A 16,052-nucleotide genomic window follows, 5' to 3' on the forward strand; every position below is an offset into this window, starting at 1 on the left:
ACTGTGAAGCGCCGTCCAATGAGTTCTGAAGCATTTGGTTGAATATAAGCAGATAATATTGCCCGAAACACTTCAGAATTCATCCTGCTGCTTTTGTCAGCAGTTGCATCATCAGTAAATACAAGAGAACCAGTTCCATTTGCAGCCATACATGCCCACGCCACGACACTACCACCACCATGCTTCACTGATGAGGTGGTATGCTTTGGATCATGAGCAGTTCCTTTCCTTCTCCATACTCTTCTCTTCCCATCACTCTGGTTCAAGTTGATCTTTGTCTCATCTGTCCATAGGATGTTGTTCCAGAACTGTGAAGGCTTTTCACTGATAGTGACCGCTCTTTGGATCTCATATTGAGAGTTGACAGCAACAGATTCCAAATGCAAATAGCACACATGAAATGAACTCTGGACCTTTTATCTGCTCCTTGTAAATGGGATAATGAGGGAATAACACACAGCTGGCCATGGAACAGCTGAGCAGCCAATTGTCCCATTACTTTTGGTCCCTTAAAAAGTGGGAGGCACATATACAAACTGTTGTAATTCCTACACCGTTCACATGATTTGGAAGTAAATACCCTCAAATTAAAGCTGAAAGTCTGCAGTTAAAGTTTAACAGTGTGAAAATAGTAAATGAGACATGATTAATTCACTGACATGTTCATCCATTTGAGATCCATGGGGAGCCCTTGATCCAGAGCGCTCAATGTTCTAAATGATGAATAATAGCAAAGCTTCTCTTGATCTTGTTTCAAGCTAGACGTGGATTGATATGAATAATCCAGCAGTCATGTGAATTCTGAGCCAGCTGGGCATCTGTGTTGAAAGGTCGTGGTTACTTTCACAGTTTGGTTAACACTAAAAATGTCAGCTTGAGAGGTGTGAAGGTACAAATGTGTATCCCTTTTAAAAAATAGTAAAATAATTGATGTTCAAAATGTCTGAATTTGATTTAGTATTGTATCATCAGTTTTATTGGAATGATTGGATCAAGGATAACTCCAGGGAAGTGTGGCTACCAGATGTGATCATGGACATTTTGTTGAAAGGCTAAGCTTTTGTTGTTCATTGACATGATGGGTCAGTGGCTGAGTGATGACTCTGATGATGAGGAGATTGATGTTGCTGAACTTCAGGAGTGGTATAAGAAGTTTGTGGTGGAATGCCCAAGTGGAAAACTCTTCATGCATGAGTTCAAGAGCTTCTTTGGTGTTACTGGCAACCAGGAAGCAGCGGATTACATAGAAAACATGTTCCAAGCTTTTGACCAAAATGGGGTAAGTGATTCAATTTCAGTTTCCCTGCCAAAAAACTCTAGATGTAGGCCTGTTTTTAACAATGCAGACTGTGTATAAAATACTTAAGTATCAGCTTAAGGAAGTTGTTTTTTGTTTATTCTTAAACTGTTCAACACCTTTTTCAGGTTCAATACAAGTTGAGCACAATCGACAGCATTTGTTGCATATATATTGATTACCACAAAGATGACGTAACCTTGCAAACACAAAAACCCTAAAACGACTGTAAAAACAATGATTTAAAGAACTTTACATCTCAAATAATACACAGGTTTTAACAGAAGAATTAATGCAAGTGCTTTTATAAAATTATAAGCTTCACATTTCTGTGTTTAAACTCTCAAAAAATTGGCCCCATTCACTTTCATTGTGAGTAACTCACATGTAACAACCATTTTTGGATTATTTATATATATATATATAAAACCTTTTTTTTTTTTTTTACCCTTTGGTAATCACTATTTTGCCACAAATGTTGTCCATTACAATTAACTTGTATTGAAACCAGAATATTCCTTTTTTTTCTGTACAAACGTTAAAAAGACTTTCACACATGAACATTAAAAAATGTAAAAACCAGTCACTTCACATTTATGCATTTAGGCACACAAAGTGTCTCAAATATGTATAGACAACAATTGTAGGTGCAGATCTGTGTGGGAAAAAGCCCCCCAAAACTCTTTTTAATGTTTGTAACGTTGTTGTAACAGATATTGATGTACAAAGAAAATATCATATTTCTACAAACTTTACTTGTACTGAAAATTTCCACATTACTCCCCACTTTCAAACTTTCACTTTTCAAAGATATTTCCACAGCGATGGAAACAATAAGACCTGACAATGAGATTTGTTACAATTTTCAGATTTAGGAAAGAAAATTGCCTCTTTGTCACTGCAAAAGGCTAGACCTTTGTTTTGGTAGGTCATTTTCTGGACAAAATTCCACTTTCATGTCTCATTTCCTTTCATGGTCCACAGGACAATACTATTGATTTTCTGGAATGTTGCAGCCTTGAATCTAGTGCTGTGAGGAAACCTTGAGTACAAACTGAAATGGACTTTTAAAATGTACAACAAGGACGGGAGTGGCTGTATCGACAAAACTGAGCTAAAGGAGATTGTGGAGGTATTTATCCCTGATGTCCTTTCCATTTAACATCCAGGTCAGACAATTATAAGACTTGCTCAAACATTGGTAGGATAATAGAAGGGGATGAGGAAATTAATAAAAATGCACATTTGTTCTGCACGTATGGTCTTAACTGGGCATTGAGAACAAATGCCATCTTGATTGTAATCTGAATACATATTAAAAGGATAGAAACTATAACTAAGCCACTCATGACTAAACATTAAACACTGTCTGTCTGTTCTATATTTGGCACACTGCGTAAAATTTACCTTAATTTTACAGTCAATTTACCGACTAAAGAAAGCTTGCCATGGTGACCTTGATGAAGAGTGTAACCTCCTGACCCCAGATCAGGTGGTGGACCGAATATTTGAGCTAATGGATGAGAATGGAGATTGTAAAACTTATATTGTTATGATTCATCAGTTATGCAGGTTAACAATTACTGAATGGTAAAAAAAGTTCCCAGAATTAGTCCTTTGTTAAAACCTGCATTCATTTAAAGTTTATCAATATACCCATATTTGTTTTACTGGACTGTGAAAGTGCTTTTCTTTCTGCTCAAATTTACATTTATTGTGTCCACAGGGGAGTTGTCTCTGGATGAGTTCATTGACGGGGCACGGCGGGACAAATGGGTCATGAAGATGCTGCAAATGGACGTTAACCCCAGAGACTGGATCAATGAACAGCGACGCTGCAGCGCCAACTTCTGAAGTCCATGTTACCCAAAGCAAACCCTTAACATGCTGGAAACCTTCCCCTTAATTATGAATAGTTTCTCAAAATGTTAGTCCTGGTAATAAAAGTGAACATTAACCCATCAGCTCTCTACGCCCAAGTGTAGAGAGGGATCTCTAGAGAAAAGAGAAATGACCTCTGGCAATATATTCTTCTTTTCTCATATATTCCCCATTGTATCTCTCCCTTGTCTCTGTTTTGAAAGCAACATTTATTTTATTTAAATGTATATGTTCATGTTCATGTTTTATTTATTATTTCTCTCATATTTGTTGTTATGAACTGTCCCTTTGATGATTGAATAAGTGATTGTGGACTCTATTGTTACTGTTACACTGTGGATGAGGTGGTTTTAAGTTTTATTGTCTGTCACATATTACAAAATAAAGAAAAAATAGCAGCCACTGACATCAATTGGACATATCTGAAGTTTGTAAATATATGAATATTGCAATATTTATTCAGATAAAAACACTTCAATCATATATTAAATGTGCTGTGCTATATTCATTAATTTATTTTCTTTTTTCTTTTATACAAGATCAAACTAAATAGGATTAAAAAAAAATTTAATTATTGATTGGCTGATAATGATGATAAAGAAGGTATTACAAAAACATAAATTATATCCATATCAGATAATCGCCCAGCCTATTAAGGTATATTTTTAACAGTGCTTTAGTTTGATTAACATTATAAAACCACTAATATTTCAAAAGGGCCTTTAAAAATCATGAGATTTTAAATCAAAATGTAAGCACCCTTACCATGTGGTTATTGCTGTCCTCTCACTGCAAATAACTTTAAGACTCAAAAAAGTGTTTTTTTACCCTTAAAGTTATAGTTCACCCAAAAATAAAAATTCTCTCATCATTTACTCACCACCATGCCATCCCAGATGTGAATTTCTTTCTTCTGCTGAACACAAATGAAGCAAATTAATGTTGACCAAAACATTGAAGCTCCAAAAAGCACATACAATGCAGCATAAATTAATCCATATGTCTCCAGTGGTTTAATAAATTTCTTCTGAAGCTATGCAATCACTTTGGGTGAGAAAAATATCAGTATTTAAGTTCTTTTTAAAATGAATCTCCATGTTCACATTCTGAAAGTGAAAGTAAAAGTGGATATTTAGAGCAAAAAAAGGACTTAAATATTAACCTGTTACTCACCCAATGTAATTGCATCGCTTCAGAAGACATGTATTAAACCACTGGAGACATATGGATTAATGTATGCTGCATTTTATGTGCTCTGTGGAGCTTCACAAATCTTTGTTTGTGTTCAGCAGAAGAAGAAAAAAAGTGAAACACATCTGGGATAGCCTGAAATTGAGTAAATGAAGAGAATATTTTCATTTGTGGGTGAACTAACACCTCTAGCACAACTAACACCACTAATCACTAACACCACTGATATTAAACATTTCTTTGAAATCTGAATAACAAATATTTACTGCATTTAAGACATTCTTAATTGTATCTCATTTATAAGATATAGAATACTTTTTAATGTATATATTACATACACCAGGGACATATGCAAGGATCCTTTTTGTGGACTTCAGTTTGGCTTTTAACACCATCATCCCAGCTATACTCCAGAACAAATTACACCAACTCTCTGTTCCCACATCTATCTGTCAGTGGATCACCAGCTTTCTGATGGACACACAGCAGCTAGTGAAACATGGGAAATTCACTTACAGCACCTGTACAATCAGCACTGGTTTCTCCCACGGATGTGTGCTCTCCCCACTGCTCTTCTCCCTCTACACCATTATAAACAGCACTGTGGAAGCAGTGGAGATGATTATGGACTTTAGGAGGATCATCCCAACACTGACCCCCCTCACCATTATAAACAGCACTGTGGCAGCAGTGAAGTCATTCAGGTTCCTGGGCACTACCATCTCACAGGACCTGAAGTGGGAGACCCACATTGACTCCATTGTGAAAAAGGCACAGAGTTTGTACTTCCTTCACCAGCTGAGGAAGTTCAACCTGCCACAGGTGCTGCTGATACAATTCTACTCAGCAGTCATTGAGTCTGTCCTCTGCACTTCAATAACTGTCTGGTTTGATTCAGCTACGAAATCAGACATCAGAAGACAAAAGGACAATTTGGACTGCTGAGAGGATTATTGGTTGCCCCCTGCCCTCCCTTCAAGAACTATACACTTCCAGATTGAGGAAAAAGACTTGAAGAATCACTCTGGACCCCACTCACCCTGCCCACTACCTTTCTGAACTGTTGCCTTCTGGCCGACGCTTCAGATCTCTGAGCACCAGAACCGTCAGACACAGGAACAGTTTTTTCCCTTGAACAGATCCATCTCATGAACAGATAGAATTGCCCCATTGAGCAACAATTATGTGCAATACACAGCTTAATCTATATATATTTATCCAACACCATACCACACCTTTTCCGCCATTACATTCCCTTGCATCTGTACAATAACAGATTTGTATTTGTATATATACACACCAAGACAAATGCCTTGTATGTGTAAGCAGAATGACCCTTGAATGTAGATTTATTAATGTATAACTTAAAAAACTCTTAAATAAATGTACAAATACAGAAGTTTCAGAAGGTAATTGACATTTAAATATGTTCTTTGTTTAGATTGAAAGAAAAAATTCTGTTCAATACAAGTTGAGCTCGATCGACTGATTGATTACCACAAAAATTAATTTTCAAAAGTAACAGTGATGCACTTGCAATAGAAGTAAATGGGACCAATTTGTAAACATTAAAATACTCACAGTTTCAAAAGTATAGCCACAAGATGTTGCGTTAATGTGATTTTATTGTGTTAAAGTCACTTTCTAGCCTTTTCTGTGGAAAGTTATAACCAATTTTACAATTTAGTTGCCATGACGACATAAACCCTAAAAAACGACTTTAAGCTCAAATAACAAGCCCTATATGAGTTTTCACAGAATAATTAATTTAAGTAGCTACTTATATACGTCAGATATTTTATTAAAACCCTCCCCAAAATGTATTTAATTTTTTTAATAATTTTTGTGTTAATCAACAATACAGGTGAAACACGAAAAATTAGAATATCGTGCTTAAAAGGTGAAACTAATATATTATATAGACTCATTACAAGCAAAGTAAGATATTTCAAGCCTTTATTTTATATAATTTTGATGATAATGGCTTACAGCTTATGAAAACCCCAAATTCAGAATCTCAGAAAATTAGAATATTGTGAAAAGGTTCAGTATTGTAGGCTCAAAGTGTCACACTCTAATCAGCTAAACACCTGCAAAGGGTTCCTGAGCCTTTAAATGGTCTCTCAGTCTGGTTCAGTTGAATTCACAATCATGGGGAAGACTGCTGACCTGACAGTTGTGCAGAAAACCATCATTGACACCCTCCACAAGGAGGGAAAGCCTCAAAAGGTAATTGCAAAAGAAGTTGGATGTTCTCAAAGTGCTGTATCAAAGCACATTAATAGAAAGTTAAGTGGAAGGGAAAAGTGTGGAAGAAAAAGGTGCACAAGCAGCAGGGATGACCGTAGCCTGGAGAGGATTGTCAGGAAAAGGCCATTCAAATGTGTGGGGAGCTTCACAAGGAGTGGACTGAGGCTGGAGTTACTGCATCAAGAGCCACCACACACAGACGGGTCCTGGACATGGGCTTCAAATGTCAAACGTCTTACCTGGGCTAAAGAAAAAAGAACTGGTCTGTTGCTCAGTGGTCCAAAGTCCTCTTTTCTGATGAGAGCAAATTTTGCATCTCATTTGGAAACCAAGGTCCCAGAGTCTGGAGGAAGAATGGAGAGGCACACAATCCAAGATGCTTGAAGTCCAGTGTGAAGTTTCCACAGTCTGTGTTGGTTTGGGGAGCCATGTCATCAGCTGGTGTTGGTCCACTGTGCTTTATTAAGTCCAGAGTCAACGCAGCCATCTACCGGGACATTTTAGAGCACTTCATGCTTCCTTCAGCAGACAAGCTTTATGGAGATGCTGACTTCATTTTCCAGCAGGACTTGGCACCTGCCCACACTGCCAAAAGTACCAAAACCTGGTTCAATGACCATGGTATTACTGTGCTTGATTGGCCAGCAAACTCGCCTGACCTGAACCCCATAGAGAATCTATGGGGCATTGCCAAGAGAAAGATGAGAGACATGAGACCAAACAATGTAGAAGAGCTGAAATCCGCTATTGAAGCATCTTGGTCTTCCATAACACCTCAGCAGTGCCACAGGCTGATAGCATCCATGCCACGCCGCACTGAGGCAGTAATTAATGCAAAAGGGGCCCAAACCAAGTACTGAGTACATATGCATGATTATACTTTTCAGAGGGCTGACATTTCTGTATTTAAAATCTTTTTTTTATTATTGATTTCATGTAATATTCTAATTTTCTGAGATTCTGAATTTGGGGTTTTCATAAGCTGTAAGCCATAATCATCAAAATTATATCAAATAAAGTCTTGAAATATCTTACTTTGCTTGTAATGAGTCTATATAATATATTAGTTTCACCTTTTAAGTTGAATTATTGAATTAATGAACTTTTGCACGATATTCTAATTTTTCGAGTTTCACCTGTATGCCACAAATTCTGTTGAGTGAGCTCAACTTTGAGTATTGAACCGGAATATAAACTTCACAAGGTTGCTCTTGCACACCCGAACTCTAGATGGCAGTCATACCTTCCAATAAACGAGGACTCAACGTGAAAAAGAAACCTACTAACGTCTGATCTTCTTGCTATTTTATTTACTGTTATTTAATCAAACTAAAGGAACATTTCGACCTCACTGGTATGGTAAGTTTTAGACAACCATCTCCAAACAGCAGCTAACGTAACCAGTCAAGGAATGATAGCATTAGCAAACATCTTAACCCGTGTAAATATTTTGTAGCCGTTTGCTTTACTATCAGTAGTTATTTTAACCAACACGCGTGGGTCCCCAGTATGAAAGCTCCGCAACAACCGATGTCACGCGCATATATATATATATATATATATATATATATATATATATATATATACACACACACACACACACACACACACGCACGCACGCACGCACGCACGCACACAGGCCTTCCGAACATGTTTCGCCCACGCGCGCTCATAGATACGTGCGAATGGATGTGTTGGGGGCGTTCATACCGAATGAGTTTTTGTCCGCGTCTGCTCTGTTTTTCCATTGTTTTCGTTTGTAAACACGCGCTGGACGAACGTCCATACCTGCTGTACTGCGTTTCAGTGTCTCACGGGACCGCCACGTTTTTAGACACTGCATCAAATGTAAACAAGAACTTCAGGTCTCAAAAACGCTGTTTCATTCTTTGCGTATTGACTGTTTTTAGCGCATGTGTCAAATATTGAATGTTCTGAACAAGTTCACAATAGGTTGCAAAGAGGTGACTGTTACAATGTTTACATTTATTAAAGGCTGTTTGCACTAAGCAAAGTTTCAGCGCTTTCTGCAATGTTTTCCCCCTTCTGCTCTAGTGTGCTGAGGGGTCGCCATGCTTTGTGTGTTTACTGTTGCAATACTGTACAGAATGTTGCCAACGATGCTAACATAAAATACAGCCTTTTGCAACATGGTGAACAATACACTGCAGTGTAAGAATATAAGCTCCTTGTGAAAGTAAATGTTGTTTTATCACTGTTCTGCGGAAAACATGCATTAATAACTTTTTAACTAGATTTTTATATTTCAGAAAACATTTTGAATGTACTTTGCTACAATGGCTGATAGGATGAATTTTCAATAATTATTTAAAATCAATTATATGGTTTTTTTTAAGCAAATATTTTCAAAATGGGGCCCTGTGATGATCAGTTGCTTGTGGCCTCAGTAATCATAAACACCTGTTTACTATAACCTATATTTTATAATTAATGATTAAAACACGATCATTATAAGCTGTACAGGGGATGCCAGGGTTTTTTGTCACTCGAAGAAAGTGTCATAAGTGCTATGTTTCAGTAAATATTAGGTGTTATGTCTTTGTGTCATTTTGGAGTTTGCTCTTTATGACATGTCTGTCTGGTATTGATCAACATTAACTCACCACAGTGAAGTCTCAGCTCCAATGTCAAAGGGATCTGAAGTTTGTGCCGATGGAGACCAGAGAGATGTAAGCACGTCTTTATTTGAGTAATTATACTTTTTAGAATTCACAGTAACAATTTACAATAGGGTTCCATTCGTTAACATTAGTTAATGCATTAGGTATCATGAACTAATAAAGAACAATATATTGTTTACAGCATTTATTAATGTTTGTTATTGTAATTTAATATAAAAAAAAAAACATTTTAGTTAATGTTAGTTCATAGTGCATTAACTACTCCACATATACAACTTTTGATGTAAAAATATATATATATATATTTTTTTTATATGGAACCTTATTGTAAAGTGTTACCAAATCATTTTCTTACGCTTTTACTTTTGTTAAAAAATTTATATAAAGATTGGCATCAGATTTCTAACAGAGACATTATTGGAAAGAGTTCATCAAATTTCCTTAAAAGATTATATAAATGAGAAATGAATTATTTGTTTGCATTGATCTTACTCATACTGTATATTACAGCTCCCATGCAGCTCAGGATGGGAGCTGCAACACATAAGAGGAGATTTGTTCACCTGTCCAGCCACAGATGCCCTGGCACACTGCATCAGTGAAGACTGCCACATGGGAGCAGGTGTCGCTGTGCTCTTCAAGAAGAAATTCGGTGGAACTGAGGAGCTTCTGGCTCAGAGTGAGTGGGCATTATCATTATGACTAAGAACTCAAAGCACACTATTTTTAACCAGCAAGTTTATTCTTCATTGTCTTTTCCTTTTTTTAAACAGTGAAGCGGCAAGGCCAGTGTGCTGTTCTTAAAAGATCTGGTCGTTTCGTATACTACCTGGTAAGATGACTTTTAGCATTATTTATTACTGCTCTGTTTTATGGCAAGCCGCATTTACTTTTAATCATTCGCAGGATATTAATTATTGATATCAGCAGTTACATTTGCACAAGTAAAAATGTCATTCTTGATATAAATAATAAAATAACTTGCAGAAATACACATTCTTGATATCAAAATTGTAATTTCAACTATTAACAACTGTAATTCTTGATATCTGTAACTGCATTTACACTAGTACAATTTCACAATGATCTGTCATCCACTTCAATTCAAAATGCAATTATGGATTTCTATAATTTATTTCTTATTAATTCCAGTTTTACATATCAGCAATGGACTTCTTACGAGTAAAAATTATAATTTTTTTAAATCAATTAAATGGTTACAAGTGTCCATTCTTGATATTAAGAACTGAATTGCAACTAGTCAAAATTCTTATTTTTGATATCAGTAATTTGGTTTTCACTAGTAGCAATGTTCTTTTCTGATCTCTGTAATATGATTGTAATTTGTAAAAAAGCCTTTTAGATATCTTTAATTGCTCTCCAATTTATTGATATCCAAACTCTATTTCCAGATATCTGAAATACTAAATCGAATATGTTTAAATACATTTACAGAGATCTGAAATTGGCATTTTCCCTAGTTGTAGATCAGTTTTTGATATCAATAATGGACATTTTACAATGGACAAATTAATGTGAAATTGGAATTTCAACTAGTAAGAAATATATACCGGTAGGTACATTTTAAGATAAATTTTAGATATCCGTAATTGTGTTTTTAATTGAAGTTGATGACATATCATTGGGAAATTCTACTAGTGAAAATGTAGTTAGAGATATCAAAAATTACTGTTTTTTTCTGGTTGAAATTATCAAAATTTTATCAAGAATCTGCATTTCTGCGAGTGATGTAATTTTTTATATCAAGAATTAACGTTTGCGTTTTTACTAGTAGTAATTTTATTCCTGATATCAAGAATTTGCATTTTAATTAGTCAAAATTGAATTGTTGAAATCAATAATGAATAACTTGCGAATGATTAAAAGTCAGTTGGGCTTGCTTTAAGATATGAGATTTTCTGCTCAGTTTTCTACAGATATTTGTTGAGCACAACTAATCTATTTTCATTTTCCTGCATTAGATCACAAAGAAAAAGTACTACCAAAAGCCCACCTATGACATTCTTAGAGCGAGCCTTGTGTCTATGAGAGAACACTGCCTGGCCAATGGTGTTACCAGAATATCCATGCCTCGGTAAACAGACATGTTTAATAATAAGGCATTGTTTTATTATATTTTTCAGTTTTTAAAGTAGATTTGGCTTTTAGTTTGCTGTGTCAAACTTACATACTGATTTAGGATATGATTCCAAATCAATTACTTTAAGCATAGAAGAAAAATATCACTTTTGCCAATGCTCAAAAATAGCTTTATCATTTAGAAAGAATTATGATAAACCTTTTATTTAATGAATAGACTGCAGTAACTTATCTGATTTTGTTTTGCTAGGATTGGCTGTGGGCTGGATAAACTAAAGTGGGAAAACGTGTCTTCCATTATTACAGAAGTCTTCCGGAACACAAAAACCTGCATCACTGTGTATTCGATCTAGACTATAGCAAGTCTGAAATTCACATTAATTGTTCTCAAACAATGGTTAAAAGGGACTCTCTTATTCCAATGGAATTTCACTTTTTTGTGTGTAGCTGGTTCCTTAGTCTTTTTGGAACCGGTTATAAGCTCTTAAAATTTTAAATAAAAGTTCAAACACTGTCCTAGAAATGTACACTCAAGATATGACCAATATTACAATCAATTGTTTTTTCCTGTTCCATGTTGTGTATGGATGTTTTTTCACAACTAGAGGGTGTGTTTTGATTTGTTTGAATCTTAAAATGAAGAAATTGTTTGATAAAATGTCACTGTCTACTTTAGTATTTATTTCATTACAGTATTACCAATGAAACAATATTGTAAAAAAATTTTAAAGTGCTATTTCATTAATATTATTCTTGTAAATATCACTTTATTAATTAGTAACTTTTATATCTTAGATTAAATCCATCTTAACTTATATTAAATTCACCACAGAAATGGCTGAGACTAATACCCGAACTTCATACTGGGATCTTTATGCCATGCTAGGAAATAGTCATATTTTACAAAGAGACTATTCAGTATGATGTATATTTAAAAAAATCATTTTGAATAGACAAAAACATTTAAACACAATAATTATAGCAGGCTATATTTGGGTTGCAAAATAACCAAATGAAAACCAGTTTTGAATATATACTTATTCCAACATTTGTGCTGAATTATTTCAATAATGATAACTTGTTGCATGCTTGCATTTAAGACTACACCCATATGTTTGGCCAGTTATTTGCAGAAAATGATCTGCAGTAAAATAAAAATAGGTTTTCCCATATATTTGAAACACCCACGTAATAAGTTCAAGTCTAAAATCCAAGCAAGAAAATCAAACGTGTGATGTCACACGACAAACTTTGACGAAACAGAAAGAAGACACTGCTATAGTTGCAGGGTGATTTTAATAATTTTCTTAAGGCTGTGGCCAGACTGTATTGACAGTATCAATCAATAGCCCGCAGCAATTCCTTACCTACCCTACTTAAGAATACCACACAGCTTCTCATCATAATATTCATAGTTTTCTTGACAGTCCTCCCAGGCTATAAAGTTATCTGCTTCGTTCTCTACAAAAGCAGACCAAACATAGGCAAAATCCAAAGGTCTCATCATGCGTAGTTTACACCCCGCCCTAACTAGTGCCTGTAGTCCAGTTTGTATCTCTGGCTCCTCCCACTGGAAGAGGCGGGAACAGTGGATACTCAGGCGCATCGTTTTGCGCGATCGCAAGATCTCTACAAGCTTAGCAGCACAAGTTGCACATGGACTTGAAGAAGTATACCAGGTTACTGTGTAGCAAAGTGACTTGTCATAAAAGGCTAGCACCTGTTGAAAGAAGACTTCTTCAGCGTGTGAGCCTGAATGCTCATCCTCTAGGTAACCACGTAGGCCATCTGCCTCTGTAGTGCCTCCTTGTATGTCTACCTGGTAGCACAGGAAGGTCTTGTTGCGCCCTGAAGAATATTCCACATTTTTAAATTGAAATTTAAAGAAGTTGGGGTTCATTCTGTCTCTGTGGGAAGAAAGAGGGATCATTACCCCTTTATCGTATAAGACAATTTGCTACCCAAAAACACAACGTGCGTAATATCAAGATGATGAAATCGAACTTTACAAGTTGAGCTCAATCGACAGCATTTGTAGCATGATGTTGGTCACCGCAAAAAAAATATGTATAACTCGTTCCTCATTTGTAAAAAAAAAAAAAAAATGGAGGATACAGTGAGGCACTTACAATGCAAGTGAATGGGGCCAATTTATGGTTAGTTTAAAGGCATAAATTTGAAGCGGATTACTTTATACAAGCACTTACATTAATTCTTCTGTTAAAACTCATGTATTATTTGAGCTGTAACGTTTAAATCGTAATTTCTATGGTCATTTTAAAATGTTAGGGTTTACACTATGTTGTCATGGCAACAAAGTTGCAAAATTGGATATAACTTTACACAGAAAGGGTTACAAAGTGATTTTAACACACTAAAATCATGTTTTAACATGCATATTGTTTATGTCTTGTGTCTATACTAAAAAGTGAGTATTTTAACATGACACACTGGAACCCTGATTGTTGAAGGAGGGGCAAGTCAATATTTCTTTTTGTATTAATCAACATTATGCTTCAAATTATTTAGATTGAGCTCAATTTATTGAACCTGGAATATTTCTATAATCAGATTAAGTGAAAGTATAATTAAAAACTTTAATGCATTAGCTTCCTTCAAAGCAGATTGTAGGCCTCTACAGCAACACGAAATGAGTTACAGACCTCCATTACAAAGATAAAAGAAGCGCATGGGTCAACACTCACAAACATAATATGCTTTTTTGAATCTGGCTTGTTCTGAGGTCTTGCTTGAAATAAATTCCTAAAATATCTTAAGAGTTTGCCCAAAAGCATATGAGAGACTCGGCAATGAGTTTAAAACATCGCTTCATGACAAAGAAGGAAAAATTAAGGTGATGAGTAGCCTACACAAAAATCCTTAAAAATGCCATTCAAAAAGGGCACTGAAATTTTAGCCAAAACAAAGCATAATCGCAGTGGATTGGCTTAACATTTTCTAGGTTATTATGTCCTGGATTGGTTCTGTCCATGTAAAAGTTAACTGAAGAACTGCTGTTCACAAAATGTTCCTGTCAACATTTGTGCAGTTTTGCCAACATCAGGATGTTTACATCTGATGGAGACAAATAGACTCTGTAACTGTCAAGAATTATTTTTGGAGTGATGAATGCTCACTGGAAAACCTATTTTCTATTTTAAAGTTTTAATTGATTTATTAACATTTCTGATGTTTTTCTTTAAATTATTTTGCAATAAGGTGTAAATAAATCTTTAAATATGTCACGATTTCATGCTGTAACAATAACATGTTTAAAGGTCCAAGAGGTGAATTCTTACAGTCAGCGTAAACGAGTGTCCAAAATGATTTGTTTATTCACAATACTGTTAGGTTTCTTTTAGATGATAAGTAATATTATTTACACATGTATGCTGTTTTTAATTTTAAAGATCAAGATATTTCTGTTCTCGTAGACTGATTTAAAAGCATAAGATCCAGTTTGTATTAATGAGAGATCTTTGACTTACCCTACAATGATCTCAAATGGAGGTAGCTCAATAGGCTCCAGCTGAAATTCCTCATCTTTGACAGGACCCTGGGCTCCTTCTTCTATCTCCCCATTTCCCTGAGGCTTATCGATACTGTTTTGCTGGTTTTCTGCAGTCTTTGACTTGATCTTCTCATCCTTATCTTTGTCCTTTTCTTTCTCCTTCTCAGGTTTACTTTCTGTTTTCTCCATTTTCTTCTCTTTCCTTTTAATCAGACCTCCTTTGCTGGGGGTCCTGCTGTCCTTTTTGTCTGCCATGACAAAGCTGTGCGATGAACTGGGTCTGTTTGTCAGTGAGTATGTTAGGGGTGCTGTTGATTTTGTATGTGAGTGAAAGAGATGACAGCTTGAATATGTTCCTGTTTGACAGTTAAAGATGACGATAAAGATAGATAACAGGAGCTGGACAGAGAACATGTGAGGGGGGTGCAGGACAGCTGCTCTCTCTTGTTACCATGCTATAAAAAGGCCCAAGGATAACGAAGAGCCATTGTTTAAACAAGTCACTGTGCAATTTCATTAAAGGTATAGTTCAGCCAAAAATTTAAATTACATCATTCACTCATCTGCCTGTTGTTCCAAACCTGTATGAGTTTTGTGGAGCAGCCTCAGTTGCTACTCACTTTCATTGTATGAAGAAGGAAAAAAAGGTTGCAATGAAAGTGAATGGTGTCTGAGGCTAACATTCTGCCTTTTATCTAATTTGGGTTCCATGGATGAAAGGACTTCATACAGGATTGGAACAACATGAGAATGAGTAAACGTTATATAATTTTCATTTTTGGGTAAACTATTCCTTTACTACCATTTACTTCTTGCTCTGTTTCAAATTAAGAAGATTGGCGCTGCATGGCACACAATGACACACTCATCTAGGTATTTCCCTCTCCTTTAGATAGGGATATTATTGCAGTTTACACACCAACAAAAGACAGATTATTAATAACTGTAGTTTGGCACATAGTGTATGCCACAGATCAGTCCAGGGTCTTGTTGCCCTCACAACAAGGTCATCTAAAGGTCAACATAACACTGGCCAGTCCTGTAGAAATCAAATTCATAACTCAGTCTTTTCTTTTGCACTCACTGACTCATTAAAGGAATAGTTCAACCAAAAATGTATATGATCTCATTATTTACTCACCTCATTCCATCCCAGATGTGTACGACTTTCTTCAGCAGA

The 16,052-nt window shown here is 35.7% G+C and overlaps 3 protein-coding genes across 5 annotated transcripts; 2 read left to right on the forward strand and 1 right to left on the reverse strand.

Moving 5' to 3' along the window:
* The first annotated feature begins 1,078 nt into the window (after window positions 1-1,078).
* Window positions 1,079-3,517, forward strand: LOC127619226 (guanylyl cyclase-activating protein 2-like). The gene is given in 5 exon segments (XM_052092042.1): window positions 1,079-1,279; window positions 2,282-2,304; window positions 2,306-2,429; window positions 2,718-2,832; window positions 3,024-3,517. Coding segments are annotated over 5 exon segments (591 nt in total). The 3' UTR covers window positions 3,152-3,517.
* A 4,321-nt stretch (window positions 3,518-7,838) lies between these two features.
* oard1 (O-acyl-ADP-ribose deacylase 1) lies at window positions 7,839-12,015 on the forward strand. Of its 3 annotated transcripts, none has more exons than XM_052091465.1 (6): window positions 7,839-7,978; window positions 9,249-9,309; window positions 9,772-9,940; window positions 10,035-10,093; window positions 11,244-11,356; window positions 11,612-12,015. In XM_052091465.1, exons 2-6 carry the CDS (start codon window positions 9,265-9,267, stop codon window positions 11,712-11,714), a joined length of 489 nt encoding a protein of 162 aa, XP_051947425.1. In that variant the 5' UTR covers window positions 7,839-7,978; window positions 9,249-9,264; the 3' UTR covers window positions 11,715-12,015. The 3 variants fall into 3 exon arrangements, with proteins under 3 accessions (XP_051947425.1, XP_051947424.1, XP_051947426.1); XM_052091464.1 differs by lacking the exon at window positions 7,839-7,978 and adding an exon at window positions 7,985-8,484; XM_052091466.1 differs by lacking the exon at window positions 7,839-7,978 and having other exon boundaries at window positions 7,985-9,309.
* An 11-nt stretch (window positions 12,016-12,026) lies between these two features.
* Window positions 12,027-15,215, reverse strand: apobec2b (apolipoprotein B mRNA editing enzyme, catalytic polypeptide-like 2b). Its single transcript, XM_052091468.1, has 2 exons — window positions 14,850-15,215; window positions 12,027-13,268 (listed from the first exon to the last, which is right to left on the reverse strand). Exons 1-2 carry the CDS (start codon window positions 15,125-15,127, stop codon window positions 12,734-12,736), a joined length of 813 nt encoding a protein of 270 aa, XP_051947428.1. The 5' UTR covers window positions 15,128-15,215; the 3' UTR covers window positions 12,027-12,733.
* Window positions 15,216-16,052: the final 837 nt, after the last annotated feature.

The sequence above is a fragment of the Xyrauchen texanus genome, chromosome 25, assembly GCF_025860055.1.
Source record: "Xyrauchen texanus isolate HMW12.3.18 chromosome 25, RBS_HiC_50CHRs, whole genome shotgun sequence".
In the NCBI taxonomy this organism is placed as follows: domain Eukaryota; kingdom Metazoa; phylum Chordata; class Actinopteri; order Cypriniformes; family Catostomidae; genus Xyrauchen; species Xyrauchen texanus.